Below are 19,929 nucleotides of genomic sequence, written 5' to 3'. Positions count from 1 at the left end.
CTTTGAAATAAGGAAAGGCACAAGGCAAGGATGCCCTCTCACTTTGGAAGTTTTAAATCGAAATGTAAGACAAGATACAGAGATTAGAGGGTTGGGGATAAAGGGTGAAACATATAAGCTACAAGCATTTGCTGATAATTTAGTATTTATTTTGGAAGAACCCTTGGAGATGATCCCAAAATTGTGGGGGGGGGGGAAATAGAACAATATGGAGAAATAGCGGGACTAAAAGTAAATAAAGAAAAAACTAAGATAATAGTTAAGAATCTTACGGATAAGCAAAAAAAAAACGATTGTCAGAAGTAACAGAGGTACAGAGAGTGAAAAAGGTAAAATATTTGGGTATATATTTATCAGCTAAGTGCTCAACAATAAAAGAAGATAATTATAGAAGGTTATTGAAACAAATACAGCTAGACTTGGAAAAGTGGAAGAATTTAAAACTGTCATTATTAGGAAGAATTGCTACAGTTAAAATTTTGAAGTTTGTATGGCAAGGAAAGAAAGCTAGAATAAAGATGAAAACCTTGCAAGATACTAAGGAAAATGGAGGCTTTGGCCTACCTGAGTGGGCTTTGTATTATCAAGCATCTGTATTAACATGGGTGAAAGAATGGATAATGCTTACGAATAAAAGGTTGTTATATCTGGAGGGATATGACTTACAATTGGGTTGGGAAAAACAAAAGCCATAAGTATTTTCAAAATCACTGTATTAGAAATGCTTTGATAACAGTATGGGAAAAAATTAAAACGAAAATATATGTAAAAATTCCAGGGTGGTTATCAGCGACTGAAGCTTTCTCACACAGAAATGTGTTAGATTTTGAAAAAACTTGGACATATAGAGATATTTTGAATACTGATGGGACATTAAAATCGAAACAAGAGCTGGAAAATCAGGGCATCAACATGTCATGGTGGGTACGCTTACAAATACAAAATAGATATGAAAAAGATATGAAACTGTATGGATTTTATAAAGAACAAACTGTATTTGATAAGATATTATTAACTTCTGACGAAAAATTAATTAAGAAAATGTATATTTTTTTGTTAATTTTAGAGATGGAAAGTGAACAAACTAAAGAGACAATGATACGGTGGGCGAAAAACTTTGGTTATAATATAGAATTAGAAAAATGGCAAAAATTATGGGAGAGAAATTATAAATTGACAATGTCAACTGCGTATAAAGAAAATCTGTATAAAATGTTTTATAGATGGCACTTGCCTCCAGCAAGATTAGCAAAAATGTTTAAAAATGTATCAGGTAAATGTTGGAAATGTAAACATAATTTAGGTATGTATTATCATATCTGGTGGACATGTGACAAAGGCCTATTGGAAAAAAATATATGCTTGGCTAGAAAAAGTATTAGGAGAACATGTAGTATTTAATCCAGAATTTTTTTATTAGGTATAGTACCAGAAAAGATTAATAAGCAAAACTTATATTTGGTTCTAAGGGACGCGGTGGCTCAGTGCGTTAGGACGCTGAGCTTGTCGATCAGAAGGTCGGCAGTTTGGCGGGTCGAATCCCGAGTGCCGCGCAACAGAGTGAGTGCCTGTTACTCGTCCCAGCTTCTGCCAACCTAGCAGTTTGAAAACACGTAAAAATGCAAGTAGAAAAATAGGGACCAGTTCGGTGGGAAGGTAACAGCGTTCCGTGCGCCTTTGGCGTCTAGTCATGCCGGCCACATGACCACGGAGATGTCCTCAGACAAGCGCTGGCTCTTCGGCTTTGAAATGGAGATGAGCACCGGCCCCTAGAGTCGGAAACGACTAGCATGCATGTGCGGGGGAACCTTTACCTTTTATATTTGGTTCTACATATTATAACCGCAGCAAGAATAAGCTATGCGCAATGTTGGAAGAATGAACGAATACTTTCAGAGGAAGAAGTAATAAAAAAATACTAGAATGTGAGGAGATGGACAGATTAACTATGAGGCTGAAAGACCAAGAAGAAACAGAATACTACCAAAGCTGGAATTTATTCTACAAACGGCTAGAAGAGAGAACCAAAGAGTAGGACTTGATTATGTATTAGCGTTTTATGAACCCAGATCACACGCTGTTTGAAAAACTAACATATGTATGTAGAGGGAAAAAATAAAAAAATAAAAAGCTTGTTACAAAAAAGAAAAAAAGAAAAAAAAAGAAACACACTCAACGTAAAGTCCTTAACTGAACTAAGTTATGCCTTCACCCAGCACCATGGAAGCAAACCCATTTTCTCTGCATTACTGTTCTGTCAAATAAAATGCTTATTCTCCAAACCAAGATTTAACCAAGAATTGTTACTCACCTTTAAAGTTCCAGCTAAGAGGTCTCTGGGTCACCTGTTCCCCCTCTGAGTCCAGGCCAGGGATGATCGTCACCACTGACCGGTTTCTCTCTCCACACCGATTGGCCCTTTGTGCAGAACGCTGCTTCTCCAACTGGGCCACGATTTCCAAATTCTCTATTACGGAGTCCCGGCCAAAGGTTGGAGGGTCCTGATTCAAGAACGCCCCCCCCTTCTCCTCTGTGGAGCTCACGGCCACATCCTCACTGGGCTCCTGCAAAGAGAAGTGAGAAAGGCCCAGATTCCAAGAATAACGCTGAACATAATCTGGAGAATTATTGGAATTATTGGCTGAGGCTACAAAATAACGGAGATGGAGTCTTTGATTCAAGAAGATCTTGATGAGCCAAAATGGAAGAAACCAGCAAGGTGAAGTCCAACCGGGACCAAGGCAGAGTTGTGAGTAAGAAAACTCAAAGGGAGATGAGAGAGATCAAATGGGGCAGAGCATGTGTGGAAATTGCTGCACTTTCCTGCTCTTTTTGGAGGCTGGGAGGTCACAAAGATTTCGGGCAGGTGTTTCAAAAAATATTTACAATTACGCAAGGCAGCCTTTTGGCCATCAGCTTGTTTTTATTACCTGCTCACAAGACCAGCCTGAAAACTTCCTCGGTGCTTTGAAAAACAACATGCTTGGCTAGAAAAAATATTAAGAGAACATGTAAGTATTTAATCCCTATTTTTTTTAATTAGGTACAGTACCAGAAAAAATCAATAAGCAAAATTTATACTTGGTTTTACATATTGTAACTGCAGCAAGACTACGTTATGCGCAACGTTGGAAAAATGAACAAATACCGTCAGAAAAAGAGGTAATAAAGAAGATATTGGAATGCGCAGAGATGGACAGATTTAAACTATGAGACCTAAAGACGTGGTTATTCCAACAAGCGGGCCTGGACCGATCATGGTTTTTAAATTTGGTTCTTTATGGGTTCAAATTGTTCTTATTTCTTATATTGTTTAATCCTCTTTTAATTTTTGTATTTGTATCTTTTTTAACTTTTTATTGTTGTGAGCCGCCCTGAGTCCTCAGGGAGAAGGGCGGCATATAAATTTAATAAACCTTTAATAAACCTTTAAAAGACAAAGAAGAAACAGAATATTCCCAAAGCTGGAATTTATTCTTACAAATGGTTAGAAGAGAGAACCAAAGAATAGGACTTGATTTATGTATTAGCGTTTTATGAATCCAGATCGCAGGCTGTTTGAAAAACTAAACATTTGTGTGTAGAGGTTAAAAAATAATAATAAAAAAACTTTATAAGAAGAAAAACAACCCCCCAAGAAGGGGCTGCCACATCACAGCCTCTTCTGGGTAAAACAAGAAAAATCATAAAGTTTAGAAATTCTCCTCAGCTTTTTAAAGCCGAAGCAAAGTAAATATTACCGTACAAAGGAAATTGGGTTTTTTTAGCCTTTTACAACTACGCTGAGCTCAAAGAAAGAGGCTCTTTTTTGTGGCTTAAGACGATTCCATTCAGTAAATTTAAACCTTTAAACCTTTGATTTCCCTCCAAAAACTCCCCTCGCTGTCGCAACGAGCTCAGCCCGTTTTAATGTTGTTGTTAGCTGCGAAGTCTACGGCGACCCTATGGAGAACGCTCCTCCAGGCCAGGAGTAGACAACCGTGGCTCTTTCATGACTCGTGGACTTCAACTCCCAGAATTCCTCAGCCAGCCACGCTGAGGGGAAAGGGAGAGGTTTCCAAGCTGAGTCGTGCTGGCTCAGGAATTCTGGGAGTTGAAGTCCACGAGTCAAAAAAGAGCCAAGGTGGCCTACCCCTGGCCTAGGCTGCTTTATGACTCGTGGACTTCAACTCCCAGAATTCCTAAGCCAGCCACGCTGAGGGGAAAGGGAGAGGTTTCCAAGCTGAGCCATGCTGGCTCAGGAATTTTGGGAGTTGAAGTCCACGAGTCAAAAAAGAGCCAAGGTGGCCTACCCCTGGCCTAGGCTGCTTTATGACTTGTGGACTTCAACTCCCAGAATTCCTGAGCCGGCCACGCTGAGGGGAAAGGGAGAGGTTTCCAAGCTGAGCCATGCTGGCTCAGGAATTCTGGGAGTTGAAGTCCACGAGTCAAAAAAGAGCCAAGGTGGCCTACCCCTGGCCTAGGCCGCTTTATGACTCGTGGACTTCAACTCCCAGAATTCCTGAGCCGGCCATGCTGAGGGGAAAGGGAGAGGTTTCCAAGCTGAGCCGTGCTGGCTCAGGAATTCTGGGAGTTGAAGTCCACCAATCATAAAAGAGCCAAGGTGGCCTACCCCTGGCCTAGGCCGCTTTATGACTCGTGGACTTCAACTCCCAGAATTCCTGAGCCGGCCATGCTGAGGGGAAAGGGAGAGGTTTCCAAGCTGAGCCGTGCTGGCTCAGGAATTCTGGGAGTTGAAGTCCACCAGTCATAAAAGAGCCAAGGTGGCCTACCCCTGGCCTAGGCTGCTTTATGACTCGTGGACTTCAACTCCCAGAATTCCTGAGCCGGCCACGCTGAGGGGAAAGGGAGAGGTTTCCAAGCTGAGCCATGCTGGCTCAGGAATTCTGGGAGTTGAAGTCCACGAGTGAAAAAAGAGCCAAGGTGGCCTACCCCTGGCCTAGGCCGCTTTATGACTCGTGGACTTCAACTCCCAGAATTCCTGAGCCGGCCATGCTGAGGGGAAAGGGAGAGGTTTCCAAGCTGAGCCGTGCTGGCTCAGGAATTCTGGGAGTTGAAGTCCACCAATCATAAAAGAGCCAAGGTGGCCTACCCCTGGCCTAGGCCGCTTTATGACTCGTGGACCTCAACTCCCAGAATTCCTGAGCCGGCCATGCTGAGGGGAAAGGGAGAGGTTTCCAAGCTGAGCCATGCTGGCTTAGGAATTCTGGGAGTTGAAGTCCACCAGTCATAAAAGAGCCAAGGTGGCCTACCCTTGCTCCAGGCCTTCCTGTCTTCCACCATCTTCTGGAGTCCATCTAGGCTCACGCCTCCTGCTTCAGTAACTCCATCCAGCCACCTCATTCTCTGTCGTCCCCTTCTTCTCTTGCCCTCCACCTTTCCCAGCATGAGGCTCTTCTCCAGCGAGTCCTTCCTTCTCAGACCGTTTTAATACCGCCTTACAAATCTCAATAAATCTTTTAAAGCTCCGTTTTTGGAGCTGCTCTTGAGGAAAAGGGAAGCTGTTCAAACGGACCAGAGAGAGACCTTCTGAAAGCTCCTTCCCGGATCCACCCGGAGCCCCGCGGGGAGCCTAAGGGGCCGGGCGAGGAGGGGGCAGATCCAATCCGGGGAGGGATCCCCCTTTGCTCCGCTGGAGGGAAGGGAGGGATCCTTTCCCTGCAGGCGACGCCAGAGCCGAATCTCCCCAAGGAAATCCCTGCAGGACGAAGAGGCGGATCCGCAGCTACCTTTCTCCCGGCGGGGAAAAGATCTCCCGGCGGGAGGGGCGCCCCGAAGGCCGGAGGGAAGAGAGCAGCCAGGACTGCCCGGGATCGGGATCCAGAAGCCTCTCCCGAGGGATCCGGCGCCGATCCTCCCGGGGAGAAACGAGACACCCGGAAGAAAATCCAGCGAGTGGGAGGGTCGAGGGGGGCGGGGCTTCTCTCTTCCTCTTAGGCTCCGCCTCCGCCTTGCAGCCCCGCCCCTTGGCCGCCCCCTCTCCTCCCCCTCCCTCCCGGGCTCCCCTCCGCGGCCGAGACGGGAGGGGAGGGGAAGCGGGGCAGGGTCCTCCGTGCAGCCGAGGTTGGGGGAGCGCCTGGGGGAAGAAGGGGAAGAAGGCCCGAGCGGATCCCTTCTGGATCCCGAAGATCTCCAACTCCAGCTGTGCAGGAGAGAACAGACGGGGGGGGAGGAGAGTCCACCCAGGGCCCCCCCTCTGCCTTCCCCTCCCTTCTGCCCAGAATCGGAGAGGCGCTGGGGATGCTGGGTCCCTGCTTCCCTCCCAAGGATAAAAACACTTGAGCCACTGCTGGGCTTCGGGGTCTCCCGTTTCACACAGAGACTTATACACTCTTTGTAGGGCGCTGAGGAGACCCCTTCTTATTATTCTCTACCCCACCCCTCCCTTGACACCTAATGTTCATTTGGGCCTCTTAAGGATATTTCAACTTTTGAATATATATTAAGCTTATTTGGCCTGTTCACCAGCTCCAAACATTATCAAATGTCACCTTTAGATGCCTTAAGAGCAGCTTACCTGCCTGGAGGATGCAGAGTTGGTGGATCACAACTCCCATCAAGTCCAGCAGGCAAGGCGTTATGGGAGTAGAATCCCAGCCTAGCTCACATCTGGAGGATTCCATTGAGTGAATGCTACCAAGCCTCCTTGTGGCGAGACAATCACTGGACCCACAACCCAAGAAACACAAGGTTAACCTGCTGTGTGTAGAATGACATTTTCTTTACTCTGCAGTCAGAAATATTTCTCTTTCTCAGATACAAAAACAATTAGGACCTTAGAGCAGCACCCGGGTTTAAGAAAGAAGCAGGAGTTAAGCAGGTCAGTCCAATGAGAGCTGGGAGACCCCTCTGGCCACCTTGCCCCAGCTGCTGCCTTCCAGATGTTTGGGATTTCAACTCAACATCTGCAGAACACCTTCTGGGGCATAACCACCCACAATCAATTGGTGGCTGCAACTGATCCTTCTTGTTCTGGCTGTTTGTGATCAATATCTGAGTGCTTTTGCAAGCTGTAGGCAGGTACCACTGGTTGGCAAGCAACCTTTGCATGACTGCTATTTGCAAACTTCTATGCTGGCTTCCCTGAAAAGTCAAAGGGGAAGCTGGCATGGAAGACTGCAAGTCGCTGGGTAGGTATCTTCCACTCACATCCCCTCCCTTGACCCCTCTGCACTCGTGCTGTGCTAGCCACTTGCGGAGTCCCAATTGCCTCCATCCTGACCCACGTGACCCTCGCTCCCCCACGTCCTCTCCCTGTCCTGTCACTCCTCTCCTGCTGCCACACCAGGCCTCTTGTGCACCCCTTGCTCTCTCGCACACCCACCCATGCCACGCCGCTTGCACACCCTTCCTCACCCTCTCCCATAGCCTTGGACACTCCTTGCTCCCTCTCACACAGGTCAGGAGATGCTTTGCTGCTGTGGACCTGAGACTCACAACTTCCTCCCCGTTTCCCCACTGACTTTGTGGGGAGACTGCAGAAAGTTGCCCCGTCAAATGACCGTGGGATTCAATTAACGACGGCAACCGGGACTGTAGGGATTGTCATCACTCTGCAGTGCAGTCAGGGGTTTATGACGGCATCGTTTAAGGATGGAAACTCCAGTCCCAAATGCTGCCGTAAGTGGAACACAGGCTGTGGCTTCTTTTCCTGTTAGCAAGCGTGAAGATCGAGCCAAAGAAAGAATCATGAAATCATTGAAGAAGAATGTTCCGTTTATCAAACACTGGCAAGAATTTTAAAATAACATTTTAAAATATTCTTAAGGGTTCCTGACCATCTGAGCTATTTCCATCCGATTTGACTTTCTTTGCTAGAAATACAGGAAAGTGGCAAGAACTTTGCTTTCAACGTTTTTTATTTTCAGCTAGACAATTTGTCACAAATGAAGGTGAATATACATTATATACATGTCCATATACGATAATGACCTAAAAGCCAGCCACCAACACACCCCAATCCACATCCCAAAAGACAAAAAGTTATGTAACCTCATTAAGGGCACTACACAACCGGATGGCTTGTAAGACCACTTGTGTGATCCTGCAGCCGTGGGATCCCAATTTTTCTTTTTTTGCTAGTTCCTGGCATATTGCCACTTTTTATCAAAACACACACATTTGGAAGAACGGCTTTATGTTTAGGACTACAGTGACTTACTTAATGACTAGAAACCTGTCAGAAAATCAGCTCCGATATATATGGGTGCCTCGACTAACAACCGTAACAATTTATGACTGGAAATCTGTTCCCAATTGCGACTGTAATTTGAGACTAGCTGCACTGCAAAACATCATCTACTCCGCCCGTCACTTATAGCTCTTTTCTCTTGTGTAATAACTGTTAAGCTACTAACGCTGCTGCTTTGTGAGGCAAACATTTATGCAGTTTTTCTTGATTAAGGCTACTTGAGTAGGAAAAACATTTTCCCCACACCAAACAATAGTAGGATTTCCCTTCTGACACTGTGTGATGTTCCTGATTAACCTTAAGATGTGACTTTTGAAAAAGAAATATTTTTTTCCACGATAGACAGAAGACGTTTATCTCTGCAATGGACAATCTGATGCATTTTTAACTTTGATTTACAATGAAAAGGTTTCTTGCACTCTGCACATTCATAAGGCCACTATCCTGTGTGATTTCTGGTGTGCATGTGAAGTGTTGAAGGATGGGCAAAATACTTCCCACACTCCAGACATTTGTAGGGTTTCTCTCCAGTGTGCGTTCGCTGATGTGTCACAAGATTACCTTTCTGAGAAAAACATTTGTCGCACTCTGAGCATTTAAAGGGCTTCTCTCCTGTGTGGATTCGGCTGTGGCTTCTGAGGGAACTTGCATCAGCAAATGTTCTCCCACAGTCTAAACATTTGTAGTTTTTTTCCCCTGTGTGAATTTTCACATGACTTTTAAGGGCAGATGAGGTACGATAGAATTGTTCACATTCATTGCATTGATGTGGCTTCTCCCCTGTGTGGATTTTGTGATGTGCCCAAAGGCCTCCCTTCTGTCCAAAACATTTCCCACATTCTAGGCATCTGTACGGCTTCTTTCCTGTGTGGACCGTGTGATGGCTTTCAAGGCTTTGTTTTTGGCTAAAGCATATCCCACACACCCCACATTTGAATGGCTTCTCCCCTGTGTGGATTCTTTCATGAATCTGAAGCTCACTTTGGTCAAGAAAACTTTTCCCACACTCCCCACATTGATAGGGTTTCTCCCCTTTGTGCCTCCTCTGGTGTCTCTGAAGTACAGAAGAATCCACAAATCGTCTCCCACATTCTTGGCATTCATAGGGTTTTTCTCCAGTGTGAATTCTCTGATGTTTCACTAGGTATGATTTCAAGGTAAAACATTTCCCGCATTCGAGGCACTTTTCATTTTTCTCCCCTATGTGTAATTTCCAATGACTCCGAAGGGATGAACTGTGGGAGAAACATTTTCCACACTCAAAGCATTTGTAAGATTTGATTCCTGCATGAATCTTCTCATGGGCCTGAAGATTTGCACTCTGAGAAAAGCTCCTCCCACATTCCAGACATTGATAAGGTTTCTCCCCGGTGTGAAGCCTCTCGTGGTTTCTGAGAGTGACTTTTTGACGGAAACATTTCCCACATTCCACACACTGATAGGGTTTCTCTCCACTGTGGATTTTCAGATGTCTAAGAAGCTGTGACTTTCGACCAAAGCATAAGCCACATTCCTCACATTTATGGGGTTTTTGTCTGGGGGGGCTTCTAAGATCTTTGGGGTTTTTTCCAGAGAAGGATTTCTCACCCTCCAAACCTTCACTGGATCCACTTCTCACATGGATCTTCCTGTGGGTCAAAAGGAGGGACTGCCGAGGAAAGAATTTCCCACACTCTGAGCATTCATGGGTTCTTTCCTGGTCTTCCAGAGTGCTGCTCGTGTCTGACGGGGGATCCGAGTTTTTCCCAGCCTCCATCTTTTTGGGCAGCTGTTGCCTTGTGCTGATTTTCTCCTGTCTGTTGATAGTTGGCTTGCAGGTCACATTTATTTTCCTGCTGGTGGAACGAAAAAGAAGATGAGAATAGTATTTCCTTTTGAGAGTGGTAGAGAGTCACAAAATCTTAGACTTGAAAGGGACCATGAAGGTCTTCCACCCTCTGACCGGGACATGGGCACTCAGTACACCCGAGATGGAGCCCTCACAGCTCTAGGAAGCAAAACTCTTCTGCTGCTCATCGACTCTAACCTTGTTTCTTTTCCTAAGTCAAGGAGAAGAAGGTAGTCCTCATGACCACAATTGGGACTGGAATCTTGGTCATTCAATGAAGTAGCTACTAAGGGAGGTGAGAGGCCACCTGGCTCAAGGAGCTCAATGCCCACTCCTGATTGTGCCCATTAAGTGATCCTGAGGGATGCTAAGAGGAGGGCAGCCCTGGCAAAGGCTCTGGGGGTGCCCCAGGGTGGGGGGAGGTCCTGGGGACCTGGCACAGGCCAACTATGAGTTTGGGGCTGCTGAAGGGGGAGGCAAAGCTGTAGCCCCCGCCCCTTGAGGCCTGAACCACTTCAGCCTGGCCACACAAAGAAGCCCTAACTGTGTTCTGTACCAGCCTGCTACCGGCCTTGCAGAAAAGGCAACCCCTTTATAAACGGCAAGAGGCTGGAATACGTCTGCCAAATTTATTACAAAAACAAACAAAACACATACAAAGATACAGGAGCTTTGAAACACTATCGGAGCGGTTGCTTTCAGCAAACCAGCCCTCCCCAAACATTCCCTTTATAAAGAGTTCAGGGCGTGGCCTCTCTTTGCCTCCTTCCGAGAAGCCCCACAGCCTTCCTCTGCTTGCTCCTACTTGACTGCCTCCTGCGTCGGGCGTCCTTGAACAGGGCCAGCTGTGGGTCATCTTCATCCACACTGTCAGGCTCACACAGCTGGGTCTCTACCAGGTAGGAGGGGCCTGGCTGGGGGCTCTGCGGAGCCTCAAAGCCATCATCAGCAAGTTCTTCAACACCCCCCTCCTCCCCCTCATCTGAGTCATTCGACCCAACTGCCGAACCCACAGGCTGACCCTGAATCACAACAAACTGACCGCAGTACTGGGGCTAGAGCTGGGGGGGGGGAACTTCAGCCGCTTCAGCCAGCTGCACTGACCCCAGCCCCCAGCCCCACCACTGCCAGACTAATGGCCTTTGCAGCCTTGCGCCATTCTCCAAGCCGCATCTTCCATACCTTATCTAAGCAACGTCTCCCAAAGGATTTCTAATTTCTCCAGCATCCCCTCAGATTGAACGTGGCCTGGGCTGGGGCTCCGTGGCCTCCCCTCTGCCGCCCGAGACAAACCGATGTTTCTTCAGCAGGAAGTGCCACAGATGCCACTGGCAAGAAGGCAAGGGGATGGAGCAGGTAAGAGTTTGTCTATGGGGCCACACCTGGCTTATTCCACAACCCTTGGATGGGCACAAGACTGTCTGAATTGAGGTCATTCCTTTGCATTTCCTACCCAGATTGGAGAGAGGCCAACCGAAGCCCTGGATCACACTAGGGGGCTTGTGTGTTGTGCTTCTCTAAGCACAACCAGGCCCAACCAATACACTGTATGTTTCTCTCTCTCTGTGTGTGTCTTTGTGTACTGGAAAGAGTACTTCAGTCAGAGCACCCGAAAAGAGACTCAACCCCAGAAGATCGGACAGGAAAGGAGGAAGGGAAAATGGCTCAGATTTGGCATTTCATCCTTCTCCAGGAGCAACAGCCAAGCCTCTCGTAAAAGGACCTTTGCTGGTCAGAGAAAATAAAGCTACAGAGAGCTTCCCCAAAGTGAAAAGAAATATAGTTGCGGGTAAGAGGTTTCTGGGTCACTCGTTACTGCTCTGAATCGAGGCCAGGTATGATCCTCACCGCTGACCGATTTGATCTCGACTGACCGACTGGTCCTTTGTGCAGGAAGCTGCTTCTCCAACCAGGCCTCAATTTCCAAATTCTCTAGAATGGAGTTTGTGGGTCCCGATCCAAGAACGCCCCTTTTTCCTCTGTGGAACTCATGGCCACATCTTCACTGCTCTCCTGCAAAGAGAAAGGAAAAAGGCTCAGATGCCGAGAGTAATGCTGAACATAACGTGTAAATGACCTGGAAGAGGGAGGAGAAAATAGGATCATTTCTTCACAATACAAAATAACGGATATAGAATCCTGATTCAAGAAGATCTTGATGAGCCAAAATGGAGAGAAACCAGCAAGATGAAATCCAACAGGGACCAAGGCAGAGTTGTGAGCAGGAAAAACTCAGTGGAAGATGAGAGAGATCAGGTGGGGCAGAGCCTGTGTGAAAAGGGCTGCCCTTCCGTACACTTTTTTTTTTAATCCCATTTATATCCCGCCCTTCTCCGAAGACTCAGGGCGGCTTACAATCTAAGAAGCACAAATCAATGTGCTTAGCAATAAACCTTCATTCTATGTATATGCCTGCTTATTAGGGCTTTCGCACCCCCCCCCAAGCGGCATTATTACAAAGTCAGCTTATTGCCCCCAACAATCTGGCTCCTCATTTTACCTACCTCGGAAGGATGGAAGGCTGAGTCAACCTTGAGCCTGGTGGGACTCGAACCTGCACTAATTGCAGGCAGCTGGTGTTACTTAAGGAGGCATTAGCCCACTGCTCCACCAAGGCTCTTTGGAGTGTTGGAAGAAAAGTCTTCATTATGGTTCATCCAAACTGGGAATAAACATGGCAACTGCTTTAGGAAGAAGGTTGCAGTTTATTGGAAAGGAGAGCCAGACACAAAGATGGTTCCAGCAGAAAAAGAAGGACTGACCACATGTAGGAGTAGGGTTTTTTTTATACCCTCTGGATCCTTTTGTTTAGAGTTGCTTCCTGTTCCTGTTTGAGGTTATTTCCTGTGTCATGAACTTTGAACCTGAGTCTGAGAGTGCTCTTCTGGCATTGTGATGGTGATGGGTTAATCCTATTATGTCCAAAGGTCAAATCCTGCTTCCCTGGGCTGTGGTATGTAGATTTTAGGTGTCTTTGTCTTCTTAATGTTCTAGCTCAGGGGTAGGCAACCTCGGCTCTTTTATGACTCATGGACTTCAACTCCCAGAATTCCTGAGCCACTGGCTCAGGAATTCTGGGAGTTGAAGTCCATGAGTCATAAAAGAGCCGAGGTTGCCTACCCCTGAGCTAGCTCCAACCTTCCTGATGGCCTACATTTACATATCTATAGAACTGGTTTTTCTGCTTGGGGAAAGGAGACCTGGGACTAAGAAATCTGGGCATGCTTTTCTGATTCTTCAATATCTTTTAGGAAATATATTTTCCTGCCCTTTTAATATTTCCTTCTCTGGGGAGATGACTTCCCAAAGGTGGATGCAAGTCCACAAAGATTCCAGGTCTCTGCAGCTGCCTCCGATAGGCATTTTGAAAAATATTTTAAAATTATGGAAGGCAGCCTTCTAACCACCTGTTCTATTACCTGCTTTACAAAGCCAGCCTCAAAACCTCCTTAAAACTTGTGCATTGTAAAACATGATGAGCAGGGGCTGCCTCATCACAGCCTCCTCAGGGCAAACAAAAAGGGGGAAAAATGCTTTTTAGGGATTCTACAGAGGTTTTTTTTTAAAAAAGAAGAAGCAAAGTAATCATTCGCCTAAAAACAAAGGGTTTCCTGGCTGGGTTTTTAAGCTGAGCACAAAAAAGAGGATCTCACCTGGGCTAAGACAACAGGAGATCAATTCACTCCATTCAAACTTGTTTTCTTTCCCCCCAAACCCTCCGCTCCCCATTGCAACGAGGTCAGTTGGGTTAATACCACATGACAAATCTCAATACAGGTTTTGAAGCTCCGCTTACTCCATTTTTGCAACTGCACCTGCGAGGGTATGCATGCTCAGAGACTTCGTGTCTAACGGACCACAGAGAGACCTTCCGAAAGCAACTTCCCCCAAAGCTCCTTCCCGGATCCACCCGGAGCCTCGGCCGGGCGAGGAAGGGGCAGATCCAGCCCGGGGAGGGACCCCCCCCTTTGCCCCCCCCCTGGAGGGAAGGGAAGGGATCCGCTCCCTGCAGGCGACGCCAGAGCCGAATTTCCCCAAGGAAAACCATGCAAGTCGAAGAGGCGGATCCGCAGCTACCTTTCTGCTTGCGGGGAAAAGCTCTCCTGGCGGGAGGGGCGCCCCAAAGGCCGGAGGGAGGAGAGCAGCCCGACCTGCCCGGAGCGGGATCCAGAAGCCTCTCCCGAGGGATTCAGCGCCGATCCCGCCAGGGCGAAGCGAAACCCGCGGAGGGAAGGGGAAGCGGGGCAGGGTCCTCCGTGCAGCCGAGGTTGGGGGATCGCCTGGGGGGAGGAACGGCAAGCACTCCCTCCCTCTCCCTCCCTCCCTCACACTCTTTCAAACACACACACACACACACACACACACACACACACACACACACACACACACACACACATTTTCTCTCTCTCTCTCCTTTCCTCTCCGTCTTTCTCACATACACGTTTTCAGTCTCCATCTCTCCCTCCCTCGTGCACACATTTTCTCTTTCATTTTTTCCCTCTCACACACTTCCCTCTTCCTCTCCCCCTCAAGCATTCTTTCTCCTTCCCTCTCCCCCACACACACTCTCTCCCTCCCTCAGTTTCACTTTTCCCCCCCTCACACATACACTCTCCCTCCCTCACACTTTCTCTCTCCCTCACACATACAGCCTCCCTCACACTTTCTGTCTCCCTCACTCAGTTTCACTTTTTCTCTCCCTCACACATACACTCCCTCCCTCACACTTTCTCCCTCCCTCACACATACTCTCCCTCCCTCACTTTCTCTCTCCCTCACAGTTTCACTTTTTCCCTCACTCACACACTCTCCCTCCCTCACACTTTCTCCCTCCCTCAGTTTCACTTCTTCCCTCCCTCACACATACACTCTCCCTCCCTCACACTTTCTCTCTCCCTCCCTCATTCACTTTTTCCCTCACTCACACATACACTCTCCCTCCCACAAACTTTCTCCCTCCCTCCGTTTCACTTTTTCCCTCCCTCACACATACTCTTCCTCCCTCTCCCCCACACTTTCTCCCTCCGTTTCACTTTTTCCCTCCCTCACACATACTCTCCCTCCCTCACACTTTCTCCCTCAGTTTCACTTTTTCCCTCCCTCACACATACACTCCCTCTCTCACACTCTCTCCCTCCCTCTGAAAAACATACTTTCTCTTTCTCTCTCTCTCCCTCACACTTTCTCTCCCTCTCTCCCTTGCACACTTTCTCTCTCCTTCTTTCCTTCCCTCACTCTCTCTCCAGCAGCAGGCAATCCTTTTCTGTGGGAAGGGGAGGGTCTCAGCCATACACACACAAACACTTTTCCTTTTGATCCCCTGGATTCTATGTTGATGCCTATCAATTGGCAGGACAAACAGATGTTGTTTTTTTCAAAGGTGCAAAGGAAGACCCACAATTTGCCCGCCAAAAGATTCAGTCTGAAAGCTGCCTGCATTTATGGCTTTCCTACAAGAGTAAAAATCTATGCCAGCCTTGCTAGTGAGGAAATGCAATTACAGCAGTTCCCACTGCCTGTTTTTGCCATTCCTTAGAAGTCTATTTGACCCATGTCTCTTGCCCGCTGCTGCTTTTCATACAGCCAACCTCATATTTAAGTATCTCTCTCTCTCTCTCTCTCTCTCTCTCTCTCTCTCTCTCTCTCTGTATGTGTGTCATCATCTTAACCATTGTCTATCCACTGCAGGATGAAGGGCTCTTCTGTCAGTTGTCTCTGGCTGGAGGGAGGGCCTGAAGGGGTGTGAGGAGCACGTGGGGCACAGGCAAAAAGTCCTGGGCCCTCACAGCCTGACTGAGGGCGCAAAGGGAGGGGCTGGCCCAGAGGGCCCTGGAGGGGGAGAGCTGTGTGGAGGAGGGCAAACAGAAGTCCAGTCTGCTTAGTGACCTCAAAGCCTTTACCTGTCCCCCCCAGCACTCTCTGCTTTTCCTAACCTATAGATCCCTCCAGGTGTTTTTTTTTTGTGTGTGGGGGGGTCTCCCCTACCTTCTCTTCCATGCAAGGATGGGCGCTGTCACATTTAGGCAAACATAAATTTCCAAGTTTCTTCATGTCCCTTCAACATTTCCTTCCTCAACTCTCCTCATAGCTCAGCTGGAATCTTACATTCCTTCTGGAATTTCTTCTTGTTCCTCGCTCAGAAAAGCCTCTGCACAAAACATTTCATCCCATGTCTCTTATAAAGCAAGAACAGGTGCAAAATATTTCAGTCTCGACTTCACTGGGGAGGGGGTCAAGGGGGGGGCAGGAGGGATAGGCAGTGGGGGGGATCTACTAGGTCGAAGAGGCTGGAAGCTGCCATGATGCTTTGGGGCTTCGCTGCCCAAAAGTCAGAGGGGGACCTTAAACTATGATTCCCTTTTAGCCCAGGAAGTTAGCTAAGCCCTCTCTTAGCATTATCCACCACTGTGGTGAACAATGCAGGAAAAATGCACCCCGGAAAAATTAACAACAGGCTGTAGGGTAGTGGAAATGCTTTTATTAAGGCTGCACAATGGACTAATTTTTTTAAAAAAAAATCAGGATTTTAAGATAAAACTTTTCCTATGCTACGATTTCTAAGGCTCCTCTCTGTGGCGACTCACAAATATACGAGACCAATTATCTCAATTCAAGGAACAGATTTTCCACACACCAAGATCTGATGCCGTTTGTCACCCGGAAAGAGTGTCCAATAGTCTGCGCACCTGGAGGGTTTCCCTGGCGGGCATTTATACCTCCAGACCCAGGTAGACATTCCAAAAAAGCATTTCCCACACACCAAATGCACAATTTCTTTTTCTTGTGGATTCTTTGGGGCCTACAGAGGTCTCAATGAGGTCAGTATTTAACAGTATTCCAAGCATTTCAGCAATGATTGCCTTTTTGTGAATCCTCCAGGATTTATCCAGGTTTCATTAGAATAGTCCTGGAGTATGACATCACTGAACAACTGTTGAAAATTAGAACAAGCCTTAATGGCCCATGAAAAAATTCTGGCTATCTTAAAATGGTGTTCCTGTTCCTCAAGGTTTCGTGGCTAAATTGTGGGTGCTTGGGAACTGGCTGGCTTTTTTTTTTAAATCCCATTTATATCCCGCCCTTCTCCGAAGACTCAGGGCGGCTTACAATCTAAGCACAAAACAAATGTGCTTAGCAATAGCCTTCATTCTATGTATATGCCTGCTTATTAGGGCTTTCGCCCCCCCCCCCCAAGTGGCATTATTACAAAGTCAGCTTATTGCCCCCAACAATCTGGGTCCTCATTTTACCTACCTCGGAAGGATGGAAGGCTGAGTCAACCTTGAGCCTGGTGGGACTTGAACCTGCAATAATTGCAGGCAGCTGGTGTTACTTAAGGAGGCATTAGCCCACTGCTCCACCAAGGCTCAATAATAACTAGTTGCATTATCTTGCAAACATGGGATCATAATTTGCAATGTCTTTTGCTAATTTCTGCCATTTCTTTTGTAGTTTTTAGTGAAAATAAAACCAGATTTGGAAGAATGGCTTTTATACTTATCACTGCAGTGATTTGATTAATGAGCACAAAAATATCATAAAATCAGGTCTCGTCATATGGGTGCCTTCAGTTCTGAGTGTAGCAAATGCTTTCCCAATTGTGTTTATAAATCGAGGACTCTATAATACATTAACTAGACTCCCCAATATTGGTAAATGTTTTGTCTTATGTAATGACTCTGGTAAGTTACTACGACTGCTGCTGCTTTGTCAGCGAAACTCACTCCAGCATTTATGCACTTTTGCTTGATTATTATAATTAAGGTTACGTGACTAGGGAAAACATTTTCCCCACACCAAACAACTGTAAGGTTTCCCTTCTGTGACTGTGTGAAGTTCCTGGTGAATGGTAAGATGTGACTTTGGAAAAAGATGTTTCCCTCATTCTTTATGACTCAAGGGTTTTATCTCTGCTATGGACTTTCTGATGTATTTTTAGCTTTGATGTACAATGAAAAGTTTTCTCACACACTGCACACTTTTAAGGCCACTCCCCGGTGTGATTTTTGGTGTGCATGTGAAGAGCTGATGATTGAGCAAAACATTTCCCACACTCCAGACATTTATAAGTTTTTTTATCCAGTGTGGGTTCGCTGATGTCTCACAAGGGTATTTTTTTGAGAAAAACATTTATCACACTCCGAGCATTTATGCGGCTTCTCTCCTGTATGAATCCGGCTGTGATTTCTGAGGAGAGATGACCGAGCAAATGCTTTCCCACAGTCTAAACATTTGTGGTTTTTTTCCCCTCTGTGAATTTTCACATGATTTCTAAGGGCTGATATGGTACGATAAAATTTTCCACATTCTATGCATTGATATGGCTTCTCCCTTGTGTGAGTTTTATGATGTGTCCAAAGGTATCCCTTTTGAACAAAACATTTCCCACATTCTAGGCATCTGTACGGCTTCTCTCCTGTATGGATCCTGTGATGGCTACCAAGGCTTTGTTTTTGGGTAAAGCGTTTCCCACACTCCCCACATTTGAATGGTTTCTCCCCTGTGTGGATTCTCTCATGATCCTGACACTCTCCTGGCGAAATAAAACTTTTCCCACATTCCCCACATTGATAGGGTTTCTCTCCTTTGTGCCTCTTCTGGTGTCTCCGAAGTCCAGAAGAATACACAAATCGTTTCCCACATTCCGGGCATTCATAGGGTCTCTCTCCAGTGTGAAGTCTCTGATGTTGCACCAGGTTTGATTTCCAGGTAAAACATTTCCCGCATTCCAGGCACTTTTCATTTTTCTGCCCCCTGTGTGTTTTCTCATGACTCCAAAGAGCCGAGTTCTGGGTAAAACATTTTCCACACTCAAAGCATTTGTAAGATTTGATTCCTGCATGCATCTTCTCATGGCGCCAAAGATTTGCGTCCCGGGAAAAGCTCTTCCCACATTCCCAACACTTGTAAGGTTTCTCCCCTGTGTGAATCCTCTCGTGGTCTCTGAGAGTGGTTTTTCGACAGAAACATTTCCCACATTCCAGACACTGATAAGGTTTCTCTCCAGTGTGGATTTTCTGGTGTCTAAGAAGGTGTGACTTTCGACCGAAACATAAGTCACATTCCTCACATTTATGCGGTTTTAGTCTGGAGGGGCTTCGAAGATCTTTGGCGTCTTTTTCAGAGAAGGATTTCTCACCCTCCAAACCTTCACTGGATCCGTTTCCCACATGGACCTTCCTGTGGGTCAAAAGGAGGGACTGGTGAGCAAAGGATTTCCCACACTCTGAGCATTCATGGGTTCTTTCGTGGTTTTCCAGAGTGCTGTTTGTATCTGACGGGGGATCTAAGAGTTTCCCAGGCTCCATGTTTACTGGTGACTGCTGCCTTGGGATGAATTTCTCCTGTCTGTTGATAGTTGGCTTGCAGGTGAATCTTTGTCACAATATATTATCCACTGTGAGAAAGTAAAAGAAATGGGGAATAATATTTTCTTGTGAGAAAGGTAGAGAATCACACAATCTGAGTTTTTGGGATGGAGCAAAATGGTCTTCCAGTGCAAACCGCCCCCCCCCTCCCATCCAGACCCTCAGAACTCCCTCGGCAAAATCTCCAGTGAGGGAGTCCCCACATCTCTAGGAGGGAAACTCTTCTGTTGTGGTGGTTATTAAGTGATTCTGTGGGTTGTTAAGTGGAGGGAGACCCAACCAAGAACGGCCTGAAGGGGGGCTGTAGGGACTCTGGAGGCCACACATGTATTAGGAGTGCTGCAGTGCGGAGCAAAGCCTCAGCCACCCCATCTGAGCCCTGCGACAGGGACAGAAATACCGGGGTGGTGCCTTAAATGGAGGCCTGGGGCCTTCAGCCATTTCAGGCATGTGCCACTGACTCCAGGCCTGGGCCTCAGCCCAGAATCACTACTGCCAGTGACCAGGCCTTAATCTGCCCACTCGTGGCCTTTGCAGGCTTG

The 19,929-nt window shown here is 46.8% G+C and overlaps 3 protein-coding genes and 1 long non-coding RNA gene across 10 annotated transcripts in view; 1 reads left to right on the top strand and 3 right to left on the bottom strand.

Moving 5' to 3' along the window:
• The window catches only part of LOC310636531 (uncharacterized protein), a 142,481-nt gene that overhangs the window by 22,710 nt on the left and 99,842 nt on the right, over positions 1–19,929 (bottom strand). The window lies entirely within an intron of this gene.
• Positions 1–19,929, top strand: part of LOC310636547 — a 331,701-nt gene that overhangs the window by 253,168 nt on the left and 58,604 nt on the right. The gene's annotated exons all lie outside the window — the stretch shown is intronic.
• The window catches only part of LOC310636529 (uncharacterized protein), a 75,355-nt gene that overhangs the window by 5,753 nt on the left and 49,673 nt on the right, over positions 1–19,929 (bottom strand). For 2 of the 7 annotated variants that reach the window (XM_083356464.1, XM_083356465.1), the window contains exon 2: positions 2,312–2,564. Coding sequence is in view for 2 of the 7 variants with exons in the window: in XM_083356461.1 (XP_083212587.1) it covers positions 18,095–19,327 (1,233 nt within the window). In the remaining 5 variants the exon portion in view is untranslated. Of the gene's footprint in view, positions 1–2,311; positions 4,033–5,729; positions 5,750–14,096; positions 14,241–16,487; positions 19,417–19,929 lie in introns of those variants that run through there. The other 5 variants (XM_083356461.1, XM_083356462.1, XM_083356463.1 and 2 more) reach the window with 4 other exon arrangements.
• On the bottom strand, positions 7,908–9,947 carry LOC310633322 (uncharacterized protein; the record flags this gene model as incomplete). Its single annotated transcript, XM_083351024.1, has 1 exon — positions 7,908–9,947. The coding sequence occupies one exon, from the start codon at positions 9,945–9,947 to the stop codon at positions 8,631–8,633; it is 1,317 nt and encodes a 438-aa protein (XP_083207150.1). The 3' UTR covers positions 7,908–8,630.

The sequence above is a fragment of the Vipera ursinii genome (genome assembly GCF_947247035.1).
Source record: "Vipera ursinii genome assembly, chromosome: 2".
Taxonomy (NCBI): Eukaryota; Metazoa; Chordata; class Lepidosauria; order Squamata; family Viperidae; genus Vipera; species Vipera ursinii.
This window is presented reverse-complemented; position numbering and strand designations above follow the sequence as displayed.